Genomic DNA, 22128 nt, shown 5'->3' with positions numbered 1-22128 from the left:
CTGAGATGCACGACAGGTCCAAGCCCTCCATATCTTGCCATTCCACCCAGAGTAGAAGCTGCAGGCCTGTGGGGCCCGCCCACGATCTCACCTGTCTGCTCTCCCTTCGTCACTGCGCTCCTGGCCCACAGGCCCCCTGCTGCTGCCAACCCAAACCCTAACCCACCTTCCTGGGTCATTCTCTCACTTGCTGCAGGTCATAGCTCACAGGACATCTCACTGAGGCCTTCTCTGCCCCCATTTAAGACTGAGACCCTCAAAACACCCAGACCCCATTTCCTGCTTTACTTCTCGTCACAGCAATCATAACCGTTAGACAATTTTCTCTCCCCCCGTGGAATGCAAACTCCTCGACGGCAGGCATTTTTGTCTGTCTTGTTTCCTGCTGTATCCCCCCTGTGAATGGCACAGAGCAAGTGTCCAGCATGTACTTACTGAAAAAAGGAATCATCAAATCCAGGCTGGATGAAGAGGAACATGCAGCCAGAGGAGCTGCCTTACAGTGAGAAAGTGAGAGGTCTCGTCAGGCAGAGACCGAGGCGGGGAGCTGGAGGATGGCAGGGCAGGACTGCCATCCAAGCTGCATCCCAATGGGGTGTTGCCTTGGGGGAGGGGCTGAAGTGGAGAGGAGGGTGTGACAGACGCCTCTGCAGGGCAGCAGTGCCAGCTGCTTCGCAGGGTCTCTGAGGTGAGGGTGGGCAGCCCATGCTGCCCAAGCTGACGGGACACACCTGTGCATCCAAGTCAACCCTTCCACACTCTGTTCTTTCCAAACCTCCCACCACCTCTCCCTCCGCATCTGCAACTGCTGGCCTTGCCTCTACTTCCTTGAAAACACAGGAGCCAAGACCTTACCTTCCCACCATAACTACAAACCTGATGATACCTGCCCATTGCTACCCTTTCTCCTGGAGCAATGCAGGAGGTGCCCCCCACCCCAACCCATCCATCCCGTAACACTCCCAGGTCAAGGCCCCCCTGGTGGTAGAGGTGTTGTTTCTGGGCCAAGTTCCCCCTGCTTGGGGATTAGGGGACCAGTGCCCACCTCCTAGGGGCACCTAGGTGCCCCATAAGTGTCTGATGATGGACCTGGGAAAAAACAGCCTGGGAGCCTGTGGGGTGAACAGGAGGGGCATGGAGAGAATGGACCTCTGCGGGTGAGGCCAGGACTGGAGCTTGGGAAAGAGCCTCACGTTTAATTGTGCTGCAGCCCCGAGTGTGGCCACGGGGGCCTGAGGCACACCAGAGCGAGCAGAACCACGACCTCAGGCTGCAGGCAGGCACCAAGGAAAGGGGGCGGCGGGGGAATCCCATTATGGGACGGGAGGGAGAGGGGTGAGGAGTTGGTGGTAACAGGTATGCACCGCCTCTGGGGGAGGGTGACAGCAACCAGACCCGAAACACTCTTGACCTGACTTTATGTAAACAGAATACCAACTACAGCCATTGACAAAGAACTCAGTTCTTAGGACTAATGACCAAGCAAAAGAAGTACTGTGGTTATCTCAAACCAAATGTCAGTTTACTTCCTTGGTTATGTTCCATTACAGTAATAAACTCTCTTCATAAGTATGCAGCCTCTATAATCTTTTCCCTTCTAACAAATATGGCAGTCTGATAACAAACTGGAAAAACAAACCAAAAAGAAATGAGGCCACATGAAGCAGGAGCAATGGCAGGGGAATCAGGGGAGGGAGCCTGTCTCACAGGAGGGTCTCTGGTTTGTGGACAATGGCCTCTGTGGACAGTGGCTGTGGAGTGGAGGGAATGAGAGAGCCCAGCTCAAGTCGCAGGATGGGAGAGGCTGGGATGTTGCCAGGGGAGTTGGGGTGGAGCCTCATGTGGTTTCACTCCCTGGTGTGAATCAGCTGGTGCTTGACCAACTTTGACCGCTGGCTGAAGGCTTTCCCACAAGCCGTGCAGTCATAGGGCTTCACCCCAGTGTGAATCCTCTGGTGCTGGATGAGGACCGAGCGCTGGCTGAAAGACTTCCCACACTCACTGCACTGATAGGGCCTCTCGCCAGTGTGGATGATCTGATGCTGAATGAGGTGCGAGCTCTGGCTGAAGCCCTTCCCACACTCGATGCACGCGTAGGGCTTCTCTCCAGTGTGGACTTTCTGGTGGTGGATGAGGTTCGAGCTCCGGTTGAAGGCTTTGCCGCACTGGTTACACTCGTGGGGTTTCAACCCGTTATGGATCCTCTGATGCTGAATGAGAGTTGAGCTCTGGCTGAAGGTTTTCCCACACTCGGTACATTCATAGGGCTTCTCTCCAGTGTGAACTCGCTGGTGCAGGATGAGGTTGGAGCTGCGACCGAAGGTCTTCCCGCACTCGCGACACTCATAGGGCTTGTCACCCGTGTGCACACCCTGGTGCTGGATGAGCGCAGAGCTGTGGCTGAAGGCCTTCCCGCAGATGCTGCACTCATACGGCTTCTCTCCCGTGTGGATGATCTGGTGCTTTCTGAGCACTGAGCTGTAGCTGAAGGCCTTCCCACACACACCGCACACGTGAGGCTTCTCTCCAGTGTGGATTCTCCGGTGCTGGATGAGGCTGGAGCTCTGGCTGAAGGCCTTCCCGCAGTCACTGCACTTGTAGGGCTTCTCCCCCGTGTGGACCCTGTGATGCTTAATGAGGTTGGACACCCGGCTGAAGGGTTTGCCGCACTCGCTACACGCGTAAGGCCTCTCCCCGGTGTGGACCCTCTGGTGCTTCCTCAGGTGTGAGCTCTGGCTGAAGGCCTTCCCGCACTCGTCACACTCGAAGGGCTTCTCCCCTGTGTGGACCCTCTGGTGTTTGATAAGGTTGGAGCTCCGCCTGAAGGCCTTCCCGCAGGCGTTGCACACGTATGGCTTCTCCCCGGAGTGGATTCTTTGATGCTGGATGAGGTTGGAGGTCCTCCTGAAGGCCTTCCCGCACTCACTGCATTCGTAGGGCTTCTCGCTCACATGGGACTTCTGGTGCTTTTTAAGACTGGAGCTCTGGCCGAAGGCCTTTCCACACTCAGTACACACATGCGGCTTCTCTCCGCGGTGGGTAAGCCGGTGCCTGAGGAGGTCTGAATGTGTGCTAAAGGGCCTTCCACACTCATTACATATGAAGGACTTCTGTCCAGTGTGCGCTGTCTGATGCTGAATAAGATCGGGGCCTCCTTGGAAGGTGTTCCCACACTCGTTGCATATGAACGGGCTTCTGGCTGTGTGAAGCCCCTCGCAGCTGATTAGGTCCACGCTGCGTGGGAAGCTCTGGCCACGCACGTCGTACGGATGTGGCCTCTCTTCTGCAGGGGCTCCCTGACGTGCCGCTGGGCTCGGGCTCAGACTGAAGCCTCTCTTGACGTTGTCAGACTCCACCTCTTTCTCTCCTGAGGAGCTCTTGAGAAGCACTTGCACTGGTGTGAAGTCCCCCTCCCAGCAGGGGGATTGCACCTGTCTCTCATCCTCAGGGGCCTCCCAGTCTCTTTTTAATGCACCATCACAGAGTTCTCCAAGCTCAGGCGTCTGGGAAACATCACTGGCATGGTTTTCTGATGTTTCTGCCTGTGATTCCAAATCCTCAGAAACTTCTTCCTTCTGAAGAAACTCCTTGCCCTCAGTCCTGGGGTCCCAATCTGAAATGACAAACAGGAAGTCACATGGAAGGAAACAGGGAAACACAGGCAAGTCTGGGAGCGTGGGACCCACGGTGGGTGGTGGTCCCAGGTCTCTCGAGGGAACTGTGAGGGGCTGGCAGAGCTGAGGGGACCAGGCTGCACAGCAACCGAAAACCAACCCTAACCTGACCCCCAGACCCCACATCTCAGGAAAGCACCTGCAGTCTCCCGACTAAGGCTGGCCAAAATCCTGGCCTGAGTCGAGGTAGCCCCTCGGCTGTCCTTCCCCTGACCCACAGCAGGTCATCAGCAGGTCCTGTTGGCTTTACCTCGGAGCGTGTCCCAAACCCAGGCACTCACCCTCCCACCTGTTCAAGGAAAACACAGCTCCCTGCACGTTGCATTGTTAGACATTCTACCTGCCTCCTGTTCCAGACGCACAAGCCTGGAGTCAGCTGCTTGGCCCAACTCTCATTCTCTGGGCGCCCACCACTGGCTTCGCAGGTGTGGGTCTGGGCCCAGGCCAGGAGGTGCAGGGTCCGTTCCCTTCAAGGAAGCAGAACTGGCTCCGACTGCATGGTGATGACTCTGGAATGTCAGATTCCGTCCCATTTGACAGAGAAGCCTTCAGAGACCGTGCCCCATTCTGCCAAAGCAACCTGTACCTCTCGGAACCTGCACTGTGACTGCACTTTGTTAGCTGGTACCAGGGTTCAGCTGCTGCATACATCCTTCTATGACAGAGACGTGCACAAGGCTGCTTGTCACACCGGGAGGCACCCCCTTTTTCACACCTGAAGGACAAGGAAACTCTGCTCTACTGGATCTCTCTCTCTCGTTATAACTGAGACATCCAGGCCAAACCACCCTTTGCTCCTGCCTGGATGGGGAGCAGCTTACCTGGCCTCCCACCTTCCCCTCCCGCCCACAGCAGTCTGGTGACAAGAGCACTTGACAACCTCCCCCCTCTGCTCCTGCTTCTCCTGAGCAGGAAGGACCCGCCCACCTTGGGGTCTGCCCTCCCCGACGGTCCTCACGCTCCCTCCTTCCCTTCCCTTCTGCCGGTCTTGGCTCAGTCACCTCACAGGAGAGGACTTCTCTGACCACTGCCCCCAACAGGGCTCCGTGCCCCAGGGCTGGGGCCACCCAGTGGTGCTGAGTGGGTGGGTGAAGGACACCCCTCCCTACCCCCAGCCTCCTTGGGCCTGCTGCCCTCTGACCTGCCCCTCAGCTCAAGGTAACTGCCTCTCCCCACCTGGAACTTCAATCTACCACCACAGTAGCAGTCTGTCTCCCCCACCCCAACTGGAGGCTTCTGTTACCCTTGGATCTCAGTGCAGACCCAGCTTGGCCATACGCTCAGCCTGTTTGCCTACCACGCCCACGTGTCCGGTGGTGACAGTTCACGTTCCGGTCACCTGACCCACGGCCCAGCTGGAAGCCCCTGCATAGAGTCTCTGCCAGGACCCCCTCCTTGGAGCTCGGCCATGTGGCCAGCACATAGATGCAGGCACCGTGCTCCGCCTTCCTGCTGACCCTCAGGCAGGCCTGTCATCACTCGCTGCACGTGGGCTACTGTCTTCTCCCAGAGCCCCAGCCCCTGGGCACCTGTGGTAATGTCCACACGCCACTGGACTGACGGTGGTGGGGGGAGGCACAGTGAGGGCTGCAGGGACAGACAGGGAGGTCACTGGAGGAAGCAAGGGTCTGGATGGGATGACACAGGGCTCACTATGTCCCCCGCTGCACCCCATGACTGATCCGGGGGGCTCCGCCCTCTCCTGGTTGCGTGTGGGGAAGGGACGGACCTTTTCCATAAAGGGTCAGAGAGGGACCTTCTTGGGCTTTGTGGCTGCATGGTCTCTGTCACATGGTCTGCTTTGTTATAATCCTTAAAAATCCTTCAACGGTTCTTTGCTTGCAGGCCCCAAACGACTGGCTAGCTGGATCTGGCCTGTAGGCCATGGCTTGCTGAACCCTGATTGAGGTAAGGTCACTAGTGTGGCTCAGGAGGTGGTGGCAATAGGAACTGGTTTTTGAGCCAGAGCTACTGTCGACCTGGAAGAAGTTTACTGAGACAGGAAACAAGAGCGAGTGAGGTGAGGATGACGAGAGGGCATTTTTGATTTGCTAAACTGGATACAATTCTCCTCTGCAACATAAGAACTATTGGAAAAATAAAGAAAGTTCCTCTTTTGAAAGGAAATATAAAGTCATAGAAATATGGCTTCCCTTAAGAAAAATCTTAAAAAAAAAATTGGGTTTAATGGTGAAGGAAAAGATTTGAAAACAAATACACTTGTTTGCACTGTCCGTGCTGCCCCCGCAAGTGTGACACCAAATGGAGAAAAGGGTGAAGACTCTGAGCCCTTCCAGCACACAGCAAACCTGTTAGCTTTCCTGAGAGACAACACTAAAGACCTTTATGATTAGTTGTTTCCATGTTTGTGAAGAAGTACCCCCATCAAAGCCACGCCTGTGAGCGCCACGTGTGGCTGTGGCTGTTGAGGGGCAGAGCCGTGGCTCTCCAGTGCTCACCCTGCCGTCTGCCACACAGACCCCAGTGGCACCACAGCCTCGGGTGGGGGCTCCGTTAGTCTCCCATCTCCCACAGGGGCTCTGTTTTCATTTTACTTAATAGTTTGTTGAGGTGAAATTGATAAACATAAAATTAACTATTTGAAATGAGCAATTCAGTGGCATTTAGTGCATTTACAATGGTGTGTGATCAGCATCTTTATCTTGTCCCAAGACATTTCCATCATCCCAAAGCCCCTATGCACTAGTTTATCTCCGTATCTCCTGGCCCCCAGCTCCTGGTAACCACAAAGCTGCATTTTGTCTCCATGGATTTACCTACTCCTGACATCTTATATGAATGAACTCATATGATATGTGACTTTTGAGGCACACTGCAGCAGGTGTAAATAAGGGAGCTTCACTCCCTTTTTTGACTGAATAATATTCCATGGTGTAGTTAAAGCACATTTGGCTTATACATTCATCCACTGATGGATGTCTGGGCTGTTTACACCTCCTGGCTATTGTGAATAGTGCTATGAACACGATGTACATGTACTTGTTTGGGTATCTGCCTTGAATTCTTTGCACATATATCTAGCAGTGGAATTGCTGGGTCATATGGTAATGCTATGTTTAAACTTTCGAGGAACTGCCAAATTGTATTCCAGAGTGGCTGTACCATTTTACATTCCCATCAGCAATGTATGAGGGTTCCAGTATCTCCAAATCCTTGAAAGCACTCGTTAATTATTTACTTTATTATTACAGCCATCCTAGTGGGTGTGAAGTGGTAATCTTACTCGGGTTTTGATTTCGTTTCTCAAATCACTGATGAATTTGAGCATCTTTTTGTTTGCTAGTTGGTCATTTGTATATTTTCTTTGGAGAAATGTTTATTCAAGTCCCTTGCTCATTTAAAGAGTGGCTTGTTTGTCTTTTGTTGTTGAGTTGTAAGAGTCCTTTATATATTCTGGGTACTAGACCTTTACCAGATATACAATTTGCAAAGATTTTCTCACATTCTGTAGGACGTCATTTCACTTTTTTCATAATGTCCTTTCATGCCCCAAAGTCTTTAATTTTTTTTTAATTTAAATTTATTTATTTATTTTTGGCTGCGTTGGGTCTTCGTTGCTGTGCGCAGGCTTTCTCTAGTTGCGGTGAGCGGGGCCTTCTCTTGTGCAGCATGGGCTCTAGGCACACAGGCTTCAGTAGTTGTGGCTCCCGGGCTCTAGAGCGCAGGCTCAGTAGTTGTGGCACACGGGCTTAGTTGCTCCGTGGCATGTGGGATCTTCCCGACCAGGGCTCGAACCCATGTCCCCTGCATTGACAGGTGGATTCTTAACCACTGAGCCACCAGGGAAGCCCCCAAAGTCTTTAATTTTGATGAAGTCCAATTTACCTTTTTCTTTTGTTGTTCATGCTTTTGGTGTTGTATCTAAGAATCTACTGCCAAACCCAACGTTATGAAAACGTAATGTTTTCTTCTAACAGTTTTATGACTTCAGTTCTTGAATTTGGTAGTTGGATGATTCTGAGTTAATTTTTGCATATGGCATGAGGTAGGGGGCCAAGTTCACTCTTCTGCACATGGAAATCCACTTGTCCCAGCACCATTTAACAGAGTTCTCTCTCTTCACTGAATGGTCTTCACACACTGGTTGAAAATCAATTGGCCTCAGATGTATGGGCTTATTTCTAGACTCTCAATTCTATTGCATTGTTCTGTATGCTTATCCTATGTCAGTACCAAACTGTTTTGATTACTGCAGCTTTGTAGTAAGTTTTGAAACTGGGAAAAATGAGTTCTCTGACTTTGTTTTTTCAAGCTTGTTTTGGTTATTTGGGGTCCCTTGAATTCCATATTAATTTGAGGACTGACTTTTTCATTTCTGAAAAAAGGCAGTTGGAATTTTGACAGGGATTGTATTGAATCTGTAGGTTGCTCTGGATAGCACTGACATCATAACACTATTAAGACCAATCCATAGACAGGGCATGTCTTTTCAATTATTTAGGTATCCTTTCTTTCTTTTTTTAAAAACATAAATTTATTTATTTATTTATTTATTTATTTATTTATTTATTTACAGCTGCATTGGGTCTTCGTTGCTGTGCACGGGCTTTCTTGAGTTGTGGCGAGCGGGGACTTCTCTTCGTTGCAGTGCATGGGGTTCTCATTGCGGTGGCTTCTCTTGTTGCGGAGCACGGGCTCTAGGCATGCAGGCTTCAGTAGTTGTGGCACGTGGGCTCAGTAGTTGTGGCTCGCGGGTTCTAGAGCACAGGCTCAGTAGTAGTGGCAAATGGGCTTCGTTGCTCTGCGGCATGTGGGATCTTCCTGGACTAGGGCTCGAACCCATGTCCCCTGCATTGGCAGGCGGATTCTTAACCACTGTGCCACCAGGGAAGTCCCTCAGTTTAATTTTTGTAGTGTACCATTTTCTTTTTTATTCCTTTTGTGTATATTTTAAAGATATTTTCTTAGTGGTATCATGGGGATTATATTTAATATCTTAACATCCTAAAACAATCTGGTTTGGTTTCCCACCCCCTTCAGCTGTTTTGGTCCCCTGCCCCCAGCTTTATTGAAATATAATTGCCATATAACATCATGTAAATTTAAGGTGTACAATGGGATGATTTGATACACATATATATGCAAAATGATGACCACCATAGGGTTAGTTAACACATCCGTCACCTCACAGTTACTATTTTTTGTGTATGTGTGTGTGGTGAGAACTTTTAAGATCTACTCTCTTAGCAATTGCCAAGTATACATTATTAACTATAGTCACCATGCTGTACATTAAATCCCCAGAATATAGCCATCGAGTTTGAACTGTTACCAACTTAGCCACAACAGCATACAAAAACTCTGCTCCTATACAGATATGTTCCCACCTTTATGAGGTTGCTGTCACAAATGTATCTTTATGTGCTGTATGTTCAATAGTATAGGTTTATGATTATTTTTATGCATTTGTCTTTTAAATCATATAGGAAATAAAAAGTGGGTTTATAAACCAAAAATACAATACTAGCTTTTACCCTTACCTATGTGGTTAATTTTACCAGAGTTCTTTAGTTCTTTGTATGGCTTTGAGTTCCTGTCTAATATCCTTTTATCTTAACGGGTAAGAACCCCTCTGACACTTCTTCTTCTTTTTTTAAAATATTTGGCTGCATCAGGTCTTAGTTGTGGCACATGGGATCTTTCATTGTGGCATGTGGGCTTCTCTGTAGTTGGGGTGTGCAGGCTCCAGAGCAAGTGGACCCAGTAGTTGCAGTGCGTGGGCTCTCTAGTTGTGGCGCGTGGGCTCCAGAGCATGTGGGCTTAGTTGCCCCACAGCATGTGGGATCTTAGTTCCCCAACCAGGGATTGAATGCATATTCTGTGCACTGGAAGGTGGATTCTTAACCACTAGACCACCAGCGAAGTCCCTCTCTCTGACACTTCCTACAGAGCAGGTCTATTGGTAATAAACATCCTCAGCTTTTATCTGAGAATATCTTAACTTTGCCTTCACTCTGAAAGGTAATTTTACCAGATGTAGAATTCTTAGTTGGCAGTTTCATTCTCCCAGCAGTTTAAATATGTCATCCCACTACTTTCCAACCTCCAAGGGTTCTGATGAGAAACTGCCTGTTAATTTTATTGAGGATCACTTATACAAGACGGGTTGCTTCTTTCTTGTTGTCTTCAAGATTCAGTCTTTCGACAATTTGATTATAATGAGTCTTGGTGTGGATCTCTTTGAATCTATCCTAGTCAGACTTTGCTGAGCTTTTTGGATGTGTAGGTTCATGTCTTTCATGAAATTTAAGATGTTTTGGCCACTATTCAAATATTCTTTCTGCCCCTTTCTCTCTCTCCCTTCTTTCTTGGCCTCCCATATGTGTGTTGGTTCCCTTGATGGTATCCCACAAGTCTGTTAGGCTCTGTTCACTTTTCTTCAACCTTTTTTCTTCCTGCTCCTCAGACTGGATAACTTCAATTGTCTGTCTTCAAGTTCACCGATTCTATTGCCTGCTCAAATCTGCTGTTGAAACCCTCCAGCAAACTCTTCATTTCAGTTATTATAATTCTCACATCTAGGACTTCATTTTTTAAAATTTTTGGCTGCACCACATGGCATGTGGGAGACCAGGGATTGGACCCATGCCCCCTGCAGTGGAAGCATGGAGTCTTAACCACTGGACCACCAGGGAAGTTCCAGCTCTAGGACTTACACTCTGTTTCTTTTTATAATAAATAAAATATAAATTGTATATTTATAATTATCTCTATTGATTTTCTCATTTTGTTCATACATCGTTTTTAGTTCTTTGCCCATGGTTTCTTTCAGATCTTTGAGTACATTTAAGACAGCTGATTTAGTCTGTCAAGTATCTGTGCTTTTTCAGGGACACTTCTGCCAATTAATTTTTTTCCCTTGAATGGGGCAGCCATATTTTCCTGCTTGTTTGTATTCTTTATGATTTTTTGTTAAAAACTGGACATTTGAATATTTACTGTGATAACTCTGTAAATCAGTTTCTCCTGCCTCCAGGGTTTGCTATTCTTAATTGTTGGAGGCTCCAGTCATCTGTTCTTTTAGTCACTTTCCAAACTACTTTTGCAAAGACTGCATTCCTTGTCATGTGTGGTCACCAAGGTCTCTGTTTCTTTAGCTTGTGTACAGCTACTGTTTGAATGGAGAGTTCCTTGAACACTAACAGTAAAATAAAAATAATACACCTCTCCCAGCCTTTGTGTGTTGGCTCTCCTGGGACACTAACACTATTACTCTGCTGTGGCTTCCTGCTTTCATTAATCTTGGAGATCAGCTACAGGTTATGCTACAATCTTCATAGACCTTTTCTTTCTTTCTTTCTTTTTTTTTTTTGTTTTTCATAGGTCTTTTCTGAGTATATATCCTATCCTGGGCAGGTACGTGACTTTCTAAATTCCCTGATATACAAGGGTGCTTTTGAAGCCCTCATTTCTCCAACTTTCCCTCCTAGGCTTTAGGAGGTCAACTATACTGTTAACTGATGTCCCAAGTGGCTGTGGGATTTTAGTTCACCTTTCAGTGTTTTTCAGCCCACCACTTTTCTGCTGAGTATGTTCTGAGTTAGGCAACACAGGGACAAACACTTTGCATCGATTCTTTATCCAACCTCACACAGGTGAGAACAAAGAAAATAATTTCTGAATAAGTTATACTCTGCTCCTTCAGGAACCAGGGACCAGGTCCCACACTAGGAACACAGGCTGCTCACTTTTAATACGCTGCTGAACCAGGGAGAGTGTGTAAAGTTTTCCATCTTAAGTTGCCTTTTTCTTGACTCAGCATTTGCTTGGTTGTGTAAACCTGTTTTCTAGATTTCTGACAAAGTTGGTCCTGATAGCTTCTACTTGTTTCTTTTTTTAAATAGTTTATGTGAAGAAAGGGGTGTTTGGAGCTGCCTACTCCACCATTTTGCTCTATAGCAAAATGGCTTTTAAAACATGAGCTACCATCAATCTGTTTTTTTCCTGGAGCAAGAGTCCTGGCCTAACTCACCATTCTCTGCCTGGTATACCCCTGGCCATCTGGCAGCAGGCTTTGTCCCTCAGGGCCACTTCTTTGGCTCCATCATATTTTTCATCCTCTATCCATCTCCTCCCTCCAACACACCTAGGACTGCCTTGCGCCATCTCTGTCCTTAGCCCAACCTTCCCTGGCCACACAGTGTCTGAACAGCGTACTCTGCTCAGATGTCCTGAGTATGATAAAAGGTCCCACGTAGTTAAGAGTGTCTTCTTGTAAAACAGCCACCATCAGATCCCAGTAAGGAAAGCTAACAATGAGTAACCATCCTGATCACTGCTGAGAGGTCCACAGAAGAGAAGAATTAGTGAGTGGTGTGCAGGAAGGACTCTCTGGTATCTGACGGGGATGGGAGCAGCTGGGCAGTGTGAATGGAACAGGGCCAAGGCTTGGATTAGGGCAGAGATCTGAGGGCACGGACTACCACCAGCCTGGTGAGTAAGTTAGGCAGGGCTCAGCTGGTGACCATCATGTCACACCCCTCTATGTCAGGTGAGGAAAGCAGTGTCCCACTCAGGGCACCAGGGCAGCCAGGTGCCAGGCCAATTTCCTCTCTTGGCCCCTTGACCTCCAGCCTTAGCCCCTCAAGTCCACAAGGTACTCTGCCCCTAACGGTGACACACACACCTCCTGAGGTAAGTGCAGGGTGATGTAGACAAAGTCTCCTCAGAACAAGGGCATCAGTGGGGAACTCACACCCAGTACCTGGCTGCTGATGGTGAGGGGGGGTGGCTTCTGGCTCAGCGTCACCACAGCAGAGGGGACCATGAAGTGCAGATCCAGGGTGGGTCACAGCGGGAGCATCACTCACACAGGCCTGTGCTCTGGGGGTCCAAGGAGATGGTCCAGGAACTGAGGGCTCCATTTCTGCCTCTTCAGGGCGTACTCTGAGGCTGGGCATGGCTGGGACCTGGAGACCAGCAAGGACACAGGTGAGTGTGCAGAGGGGCTAACTCCAGGGGTTCACCCACCCACCAGGCAGGGGTCACTTCCTTCACCCCTGCAGCCTGAGACCTCTGGAAGGCCTGGTGATTGGTGCCACATTCCCTGATCTTGGAACCAAGGGAAGGGTCAGCCAGCCACGGGGACACAGACTCACAAGCCAGGGCCACAGGTGGGAAATGGCGAGATGCTGACCACAGAGCAAGGTGAGCACACAGTGCCTTGTTGGCACCACCTGGAAGGGCCCAAGCTTTCCCTGATAAGAGGAAAGCAGCTCCCATGGAGCCTGCGCCTGCTGTGGTGGGCTTGTTCCTGACACAATGCCCTGAAGGTGGACCACCAGACCCACTCACGGGGGAGCAGCAACTCCAAAGGTTGGGCGGCCAGGGGTAGCCTGAGCTGCAGACATGCACAAAGTCATCACAGTGCCACCCTATTGGTCAGCCCTGAGTTGTGTCCCCCTGGCAGCATCCAGAGTGGGTGTCCCCATCCCCAACCTCCTGGGTTGTCCTCCCACTGCACCAGTGGTTCCCTCCCAGACTCCTCCTTATCTCCCTCTTTACGTTGGTGCTCCAGGGTTCACTTCTGCATCTATACCAACTTCCTTGGTTAATCTATCCAGTCCTGAGGCATCAACATCCTTTATCCTGTGAAGAGTCTCAAACCTGGGCTCATCTCCAGGTTTAAGTGGTCTCTCTGAGCAAGGAACAGGACATTCCCACCCAGACACATGACGGGTCCCCCACGTGGACCAAGTTACTGATTTCCTCCACCCCTCCCACTGCCCTGTCTCTGAGCAGATGCACCATGCCCTGCCCAGCAGCCCATCTGGGAGTGAGGCAACATCCCTTGGCCCCTTATTCATATTGTACCATGAGCAGGTACCAGTGACCCGTCTGCCCTTCAGGGGTGGAGATGAGGCAGAAGCCCATTGCAGACACTGCCTGCCAACCCTTGGACTCAATTTCTCTTCTTGGGACACATGCTTTCAGTGTTTCCAAAACACCCACTATATGCCAGCATCTATTCTGGGAACAATGTGACCATCACCCTCATGGGTTTCAGTGGGGAGACAGATAATAGCAAATGCATCAGTGAGATGGGCAAGTGCTCTGGGCACAGGTAGCAGAGAAGGGGTGGAGCCTGGGGCAGGCGGGCATTTAACCAGGCCCAGAGAAGAGAGGGTTTAGGCCATGCCTGGCTGGAAAGGTAGAAGGTGGCAAGGGTGAGATGGGGCAGAGATGTGAACAGAGCTCAGAGACAGTTGCTGGGGGACAGACTATAAGAGGTCTTGACTGCCTGATGAAAGTGAGGCACCAGCCACATTTCTACATTGGGAGACAGAACTAATGAAACATCTTAGGAAGATTCACCTGGCGCAGGCACTCAGAGGGATGGTGCATAAGATTCAAAGCAGGGAAAGCACTGACTCAAGGCACTCTCCATGTAGCAGCAGACAGAGAAGATGCTGCTTCCAAGGGGCGAACCTTCACTTTCTTCCAAGGAGAGAGTCAATCATTTGTAACATTTATTCAGTTCATTTTATTTTAAAATCTTGAAGTTATCATCAGTTTCTGAATAGGGGCACAGTCATATGGCTCAAAATTCAAAAGGTTAAAGAGGACTTAAGGTGAAACATCTCCCAGCCAGCCACACTACTCCTTCCCAGTTTCCAACGTGTCCTTCCTGATTACTCTAAGCTTACACAAACAAATATGTGTATTTTTTTCTTTGCCTTTTTACTATAAATTGTACCAAACTAAGCTCATTTTAAAATAAATTTATTTATTTATTTATTTAGGGCTGAGTTGGATCTTTGTTGCTGCACGCGTGCTTTCTCTCGTTGCAGTGAGCAGGGGCAACTCTTTGTTGTGGTGTGTGGGCTTCTCATTGCAGTGGTTTCTCTTGTTGCGGAGCGTGGGCTCTAGGCACGCTGGCTTCAGTAGTTGTGGCTCGCGGGCTCTAGAGCGCAGGCTCAGTAGTTGTGGCGCACGGGCTTCGTTGCTCCGCGGCATGTGGGCTCTTCCCAGACCAGGGGTCGAACCCATGTCCCCTGCATTGGCAGGCGGATCCTTAACCACTGCGCCACCCGGGAAGCCCCGAAAACTAAGCTCATTTTACATTTTGTTTTTCTCACTTCAGTGTCTGTGGGATCTTGCCCAGGAGGACATAGACTGAATCAGTGGTAGCAGATTGCTCCTCCTCACCCATGTCCACATCCTATCCCTAGAACCTACACTACACAGCGAAAGAGATTTTGCAGAGGAAATTAAGTTTACGGGCCTGGATTATCCTTGTGGACCCAATCTAATCACATGAGCCGTTGCTGACTCAGATGCACGGGTCATATGCAAGGAGTGGGGCCTCCAAGAGCTAAGAACAGTCAGCAAGGAAAAAGCAACCTCAGGAATTGGAGTCTACCAGTGAGCTTGGAAGCTGATTCTCCTGGCTAAGGGCTCAACCTGGTGCTAAGCAAAGATACAACTGTGAAGACCAGCAGCCACTTGTCCATAGCAGGCATCCACGGGACGGGCATGACCCAGCCTCAGTCCCACTCCCCTGGGGGAGAATAAATTCCTCCCCATCCCTAGAGCCCGTTCTCCACCTGGAGGGCGAATCCACCACCGACTGGGCCTCCAGGCAGGACACCTGGCGCCAAGCGACAACTCCATTCATTTCTCACCCGGCTCCGTACAGTTCCGACGTTCGCACCAATTCCTGAGGCCCTTCCTCCGCCCCAACCCCGCGCGTCAGGACACTATTCGCGCACACTTGCCCGTCGCACTGTAGCAGCCTCGCCACGCGGTCCCGCAGCCCGGCTCCAGGTCAGGGGTTGCTCGGCTCCGCCGCGCACTCTCTGCAGGGCGCCCCTCGCACGCCCTCCCGGGAGGGGCCCTCGAAGGCTGTGACCCGCCCACGCCCCTTTACGGCCCCCCCGCACACCGAGCCTAGGCCTCCCGGCGCCGGCACCCACCGCGGGGGCATCGGAGTCACGAGGGAGCGCGGTCAGCAACGCCGAAGCGCCACCGCGCCAATCGCCAACTCCGGGAGTCGCTCCGGGAAGAGGACAAGGCTGCGGGACCCAGGCCACTCGGCCCTTAGGCGGACCCCGGAAGTCCCGCCTCGACTTCCGGCTCGCGGACCCGCCCAGCCCAGCCCAGTGTGGCCGCTCTAGGCCGCGGGAGGACGAGCGACTCGGTGGATCCATACTTGACCCCCGCGAGGTGCCAGGAGCCGCCGGGAGCCCCGCGATCAGAGTCGGTTCGTGCAACTAACCAGGTGGCAACTACCTAAAAAAAGACAAGCGATTATAAATGCAGGGAGAACCAGGGACTTAGATACACAGGTACCTAGAATCGGAACAGGTTTTGCTTGATAAAAACATGATGATGCACGTGGAAGAAACTGAATCCCTCAATCAGTAAATGATTCGACAGATAGATGGAAAAACTCAAATTCCTTAAGTAGATAATATACATTTCGTGGGACTGTCCATGGAACATTTACAAAAATTGATTATACAGTTAGACATAAAGAATACAAATATTTTAAAGTATGCATTTTAAACTACCAAAATTAGGATAGAAATACATAATAAAAAGTTGACTCCCAAAACTCTTTAACTATTGGAGTTTACGAAACACTGTCTACATAACCTTTGAATCAAAAATGATACTAGCAGGAAAATTACAGACTATTTATAAGGCAGTGAAAAGCAAAACACTTCATTCTCACACCTACGGAACCCAGTGTAAAGTGTAAAATATATAATATCCACTGAATATTTTCAGAGAAAAATATATATGACTATATCGCCTTAAATACTTTTTCTTTATGAAAGAAGACAAAAGCATTTATCCTTGAGAAGTTAGAAAAAGGAACATTTCTCCGAACCAGCAATAACCAATCAGATAATGTAACAAAAATGAAATGTCTTGGGACTTCCCTGGCGGTCCAGTGGTTAAGACTCCGTGCTCCCAATGCAGGGGGCCCGGCTTCGACCCCTGGTCAGGGAACTAGATCCCGCATGCCGCAACTAAAAAAAGATCCCGAGTGCCGCAACTAAGACCCGGTGCAGTCAAATAAACAAATATTTAAAAAAATGAAATATCTTCCACAATAGCAACAAAAACTATGAAATACTGGCGAATTAACAAAGAGCACTCAAGACACAACAAAGAGCTCAGGGTCAGACTTTGTACAGATGGAATTTAATAGATGGTAAAAGTGGCACCACCATAAATGGCAAAAGGATGGGTTGTTTAGCATAAGGTGTTGAGAAAATGACTTCATGCAATGGAGAAAAACAAAACCAGACCCCTATCTAACAACACAAACAGTGGTAGTCTCCTAAATGAACTAAAGACCTAAAAATGGACAGTAAAGAAATGAGGTTAGCAGAAAAATACACAGGAAATATTTTTGAAACCCTGGGATGGAAGGGATGCTCTGCTGATTAGCCGTCAGAGAAATGCAAATTAAACGACAATGAGATACTGCTTCACACTGCTGGGCTGGAAGAGCTAGGAGCCTAGGTAATGCCGGGGTTGGCACTTGAGGTTCAAATATTTTTCTCTCAAGTAAAGTCACAAGTTTGTATGGCAGGTTCCCCTATGCAGTGATCAGGGACCGGGGTTCCTTGGCTGAGGATTTTCCGCTTGCTGACTTGGAGGGGAAGAGGAGAACAGATAATAGGGATAAGGAGCTGCTTCTCCCAGTCTTCCCACGTGGTCACCTGCTGCAGCAGGATGCAGCCCTTGCCAAGAGGACAACCCAAGTCCCATCCAGTCCCTGATGCAGCTCAGGTGAGTCCCTCTGTACAAGGTGCAGCCTCTCCACCAGGTCCTATAACTAAAGGGCAAGTTGCCTGCCCCCTGACACCCAAGTTGCAGTGTGGAGAAAGAGGAGGATGGGAAACACAGCAGTGTCCAAACTATACTGACTGGGTCCGAGGAAAAGTCTGATGTGGGGTTGCTGTGCACACTGTGTAGATATTTTATTTTTTAATATTTATTTATTTATTTTTAAAAATCTTCTGGCCACGCTGTGGCATGTGGGATCTTATTCCCCAACCAGGGATCGACCCTGAACCCCCTGCATTGGAATCGCGGAGTCTTAACCACTGGACTGCCAGGGAAGTCCCTGTAGATATATATATATATATTTTTTTTTTTAAAAATAAATTTATTTATCTTATTTACTTACTTTTGTCTGCATTGGGTGTTCGTTGCTGTGCGCGGGCTTTCTCTAGTTGCGGCGAGCGGGGGCTACTCTTCGTTGTGGTGCTCGGGCTTCTCATTGCGGTGGATTCTCTTGTGGAACAAGGGCTCTAGGCACACAGGCTTCAGTAGTTTTGGCACATGGGCTGAGTAGTTGGGGTTTGCGGGCTCTAGAGCACAGGCTCAGTAGTTGTGGCGCATGGGCTTAGTTGCTCCGTGGCATGTGGGCTCTTCCCAGACAAGGGCTCGAACCCATGTCCCCTGCATTGGCAGGCAGATTCTTAACCACTGCACCACCAGGGAAGTCCCTGGTACATATTTTAAATGCAATGATTTCACACGTGTAAGTGACTTTAGCCATCATCTCTGTGCGGGGTGTGCAGAGTCCCCTGTGGGCAACTCCACATGAGTGCTGGAGCCCCTCTCCCTGGCAGGGAGGAGCTCCAGGACAGCACCCGGTACCCAGACTCAGCTCCAGGAGGAGCTCTATGGGCCCTGGGCCTCATCAGGTCTGACTTGGCCCTCCGGGGGCCTTCCTTGTCCATGACCCATCCTCTTGCCCACCTGAGGAGGGAGGTGATAGGCTGCCCTGGCTGGGACTGTCCAGATTTACAGGGGCCTCCTCATTGACAGTTGGAAGCCTGGGTCAGCTTCTTGTCTGCATACTTCCATTTAGTTCCACATGCAAAGGCCCCATCTAGTCACGGGTTAAAGCCCGAGGTCCCTTGTCTTTTATTTATTGCCCTCTATATGCTTGCCCTCCTCCTCTCTCTCTCCAGCTCAAGGTACCTTGAGGCCACCTGCAATGCCAGGCCTGCTTACCAGACTTGGTCAGCACAAATCACAGGCCATAGGCAGAGGGAAACTCCCCTTGTCCATCTCTGTTCTCCTCCACCTGTGCCTCCATCTGCCTTCCTGCAGCCTGAGCATCTCTAGGAGGGCTCTGTTGAAAGTGGCAAGAAGTAACCAACCCTTGCCAACATTCCAAACAATTCTGAATCAATTTCTCTAGGGTTATAGTTTTAGTCACACGTTGTCTACTTCTAATACATCATAAGCAAGGGTCATACCAAATACCTTTCCATGCATAGCAAGGGTCACCAGCTTTCCAAATGTAACACCTCTGCCCTCACTGCCTGATCATTAAGCCAACTGCACAAGTAGTAGGTTCTGTTTCAGCACCTACCTACTGCCAGGTATCAAGTACTGGATTAGTTAGAATAAAGCTCAGCTGATGTAAAGAGGCTCAAAACTAACATTGGCTTCAGTGAGGCAGAGGGCTCCTGTCTCCTGTGATAGACCGCATGGCTGTGGTGGCCGTCCTCATGAAGATGGAGGGGCACAGGCCCCTTCTACCCGAGGGCTCCACCCTGCCCAGAGCTCAGTCACCATTTCAGCCAGTGGGAACAGGACAAGGTGACACCTTGAAGACGCACGTATCCCTTCTGCCTGTGACCCACATGCCACATCTCACAGCATCGCAACTTGGAAACATCACCTTTGCTTGGATGGGCAAGTGTCAGGTAAAATTTCATGCCTGAAAAGGACAGGGAGAATGCAGAGACAGTCAGGAAGAACAGCAGGCTCTGCATGTCCACCACAGGGGAAAATAACACAGTCAACACAAAACCAGGCAGCAACATCAGAAAACTAAGGAGAAAAACACTGATAGATGTCCAAGACAAAAACCCACCATAATGTGCCCAGTGAAAAGCACGTTTGAATAGAATATGGCTGATCATTGGTTCCCAGGCTCTGCCCAAACCCCTTCTCCAGTGGGCCTCAGGTTCTGGTCATGGGTGGGGTGTAGGCTGGTGGTTAGAAAGTCACCACCTTAGGAGCACTGGCTGTCCCTCTCAGTGTCAGCACATCTACCTTTGTTTTTCTGTGACAGTTCAGATTGGTTGAATAGTAGTGTTTTTCATCAACCTTGCAAAAAAATCATTTAATTCTAGACTAATTCATGAGATGGTGGTGTTTTTACTGTAATACATAATAGACCACTAAGAAATGTATTGAGAAGAAGTTATTTAATAAATTTAGAAGGAAAAGAAAGGGGGAAAAAACTGAATATAAGAATGGGCCATAAAAACTACCCAAAATTGCTTTTCACAAGACAAACTATATAGTGAAGCCTGAAAATTTCTGTTAAATGGTTGATTGCTAAAAAACAAAAACAAAACATAAAACTAGATAAAAGCATAAAATGAAGAAATCAAAACTAGTTGTTATGGACTGAATGTTTGTGTCCTCCTTACATTCATATGTTGAAGCCTAACTTCCCAAAGTGATGTTATCTGGAGGAGGGACCTCTGGGAGGTAATTAGGTTTAGATGAGGTCATGTGGGCGGGGCCATTGACAAAACTAGTGTCCTTATAAGAAGAGGAAGAGACCAGAGTATGTGAGCTCGAGGGTGCTCTCTGGCCTGTTCCCCCCACCTTCCCAACCCCCACCCCATGTGAAGACAGTAAGAAGGTGTCAGATTGCAAACCAGGAAAAGAGCCTTCACCAGGGAACTGAATTGCCCACCACCTTAATCTTGGACTTCCCAGTCAAAAATTCCTATTTTTTAAGCCAACTAGTCAATAGTGTCATGATACGATAGCCCAAGCTGACTCATAAAGATTTTTGTGCCGAGGAGTGCTGAGTAACAAATGTCTAAAAATGTGGAAGTGGCCTTGGAACTGGGTGGTGGGTCAAGGCTGGGAGTCCTGAGGTGCAAGCAAGGAATGTGGATGTAAACGGCAGCTCTGGGGAGAACACAGAAAGAAAAGAGGAGAGCTGTAGAGAGAGGTCCCGTCTTCTTGGAGAATACATAAGTAATCATGTATAGAATGTCGGTAGAAATATGGACAGTAGAGGCCATTCTGGTGCGGCTTCAACTGAAAAAGAGGAACATGTTATCGGAAATTTGAAGAAAGGTGACCATGGTTATAAAGTGGCAAAGAACTTGGCTGAATTGTGTTTGTGGGAAGTAGAACTTGAGCAATAAAACTGGATTTTTAGCCGAGGAGATTTTTTTTTTTAATACTTATTTATTTGGCTGCACTGGGTCTTAGTTGCGGCACACGGGATCTTTAGTAGCGGCATGTGGGCTCTTAGATGTGGCATGTGGGATCTAGTTCCCCGACCAGGGATCAAACCTGGGCCCCCTGCTTTGGGAGTGTGGAGTCTTAACCACTGGACCACCAGGGAAGTCCCTAGCTGAGATGATTTCTAAGCAAAGTGTTGAAGGAGTGACTCTTAGAGTAAAATGTGAGAGGAGTGAAGTGAATTGAAGAGGCATTGTTAAGCAAAAAGGAACTAGAATGTAAAGATTTGGAAAATTCTCAGCCTGTCCATATTGCAAAAAATGAGAAAGTACGTTTGGAAGAGGACACCACGGATGTGGCTAGGTTATTACTCAGTAAAGAGATTATGGGATTATATGAGCAGAAACACTTCTGAGCTCCCGCAGGTCTGAACCATAGAGCTATTTGGCTATGACGTGCACTTTTCTGCAAGACATGGGAAGAATGGTCATAAAGGCGATTCAGGTATCATCAGGGCCACCTTCTCGGTTTCAAAGGGGGAGCCCATCACCACGGTTCCAACAGGCCAAATAGAGGCCAACTGATGCCTTGGGGGTGTTCTCTGGAGCTTTCTTGATGCGACCCCGGGGGGTCACTGCTCACTCCCCATGGCTCCATTCTGCGGAGGCCCCTCACTGCTTTAACACCGCAGAGTTGGCTCCCTCACTGTGCCAGCAGCAGCTCCACTGCTCCTCTCCAGGGGACCCCATTCTACACCTGGGGCCTCAAGTGTTCCCAGTGGCCAACACCATGCTCTCTTCAAGCAGCCCCACATTTTGAGGACTAGACTCCGGCTCCCCAGCAGCCCTCCTGTGCCCGCCCCAAAGCCTCACTGCAGGTGCATGCACTGTCTCTCTCAGACCTTGGGGCCCGTGCTTCATGCCCTCGTGCAGACTCCCCTCAGCTCACTGCCCTCCACGCCCTTCCTGCTGCCCTTACCCAGCCTCACTGCTAGACTGGCCCTGGCTCTTTCGGTTCGGGATGTCACAGAAGACTGTCTGCACTTGCCGCCCACACGTGTGCATGCCTGAGACAGCCTGGCTCCGGCCCCTCTCCCACCTCCACCAGGGTTTTATGGGCCAAGAACCTGGAGGTGTGAGAATGAACGTGTGGGTTGAACGGAAGCTCCGTGAGGCTCCCGGTTTCCACGTTGATTCTCTGCTGCTTCCTGGGTCTCAGGGCTGCCATAGCCTGGTTCTCT

General features: G+C 49.5%; 1 protein-coding gene across 2 annotated transcripts; it reads right to left on the bottom strand.

Moving 5' to 3' along the window:
• Positions 1–1500: 1500 nt before the first annotated feature.
• On the bottom strand, positions 1501–15743 carry ZNF16 (zinc finger protein 16). Of its 2 annotated transcripts, none has more exons than XM_059901839.1 (3): positions 15611–15743; positions 12400–12604; positions 1501–3613 (listed from the first exon to the last, which is right to left on the bottom strand). In XM_059901839.1, exons 2-3 carry the CDS (start codon positions 12593–12595, stop codon positions 1848–1850), a joined length of 1962 nt encoding a protein of 653 aa, XP_059757822.1. In that variant the 5' UTR covers positions 12596–12604; positions 15611–15743; the 3' UTR covers positions 1501–1847. The 2 variants fall into 2 exon arrangements, with proteins under 2 accessions (XP_059757822.1, XP_059757823.1); XM_059901840.1 differs by lacking the exon at positions 15611–15743 and adding an exon at positions 15413–15603.
• Positions 15744–22128: the final 6385 nt, after the last annotated feature.

Source organism: Balaenoptera ricei, chromosome 17 (assembly GCF_028023285.1).
Source record: "Balaenoptera ricei isolate mBalRic1 chromosome 17, mBalRic1.hap2, whole genome shotgun sequence".
NCBI lineage: Eukaryota > Metazoa > Chordata > Mammalia > Artiodactyla > Balaenopteridae > Balaenoptera > Balaenoptera ricei.
The sequence above is the reverse complement of the archived record's forward strand: the minus strand, read 5'-3'. Positions and strand labels throughout refer to the sequence as shown.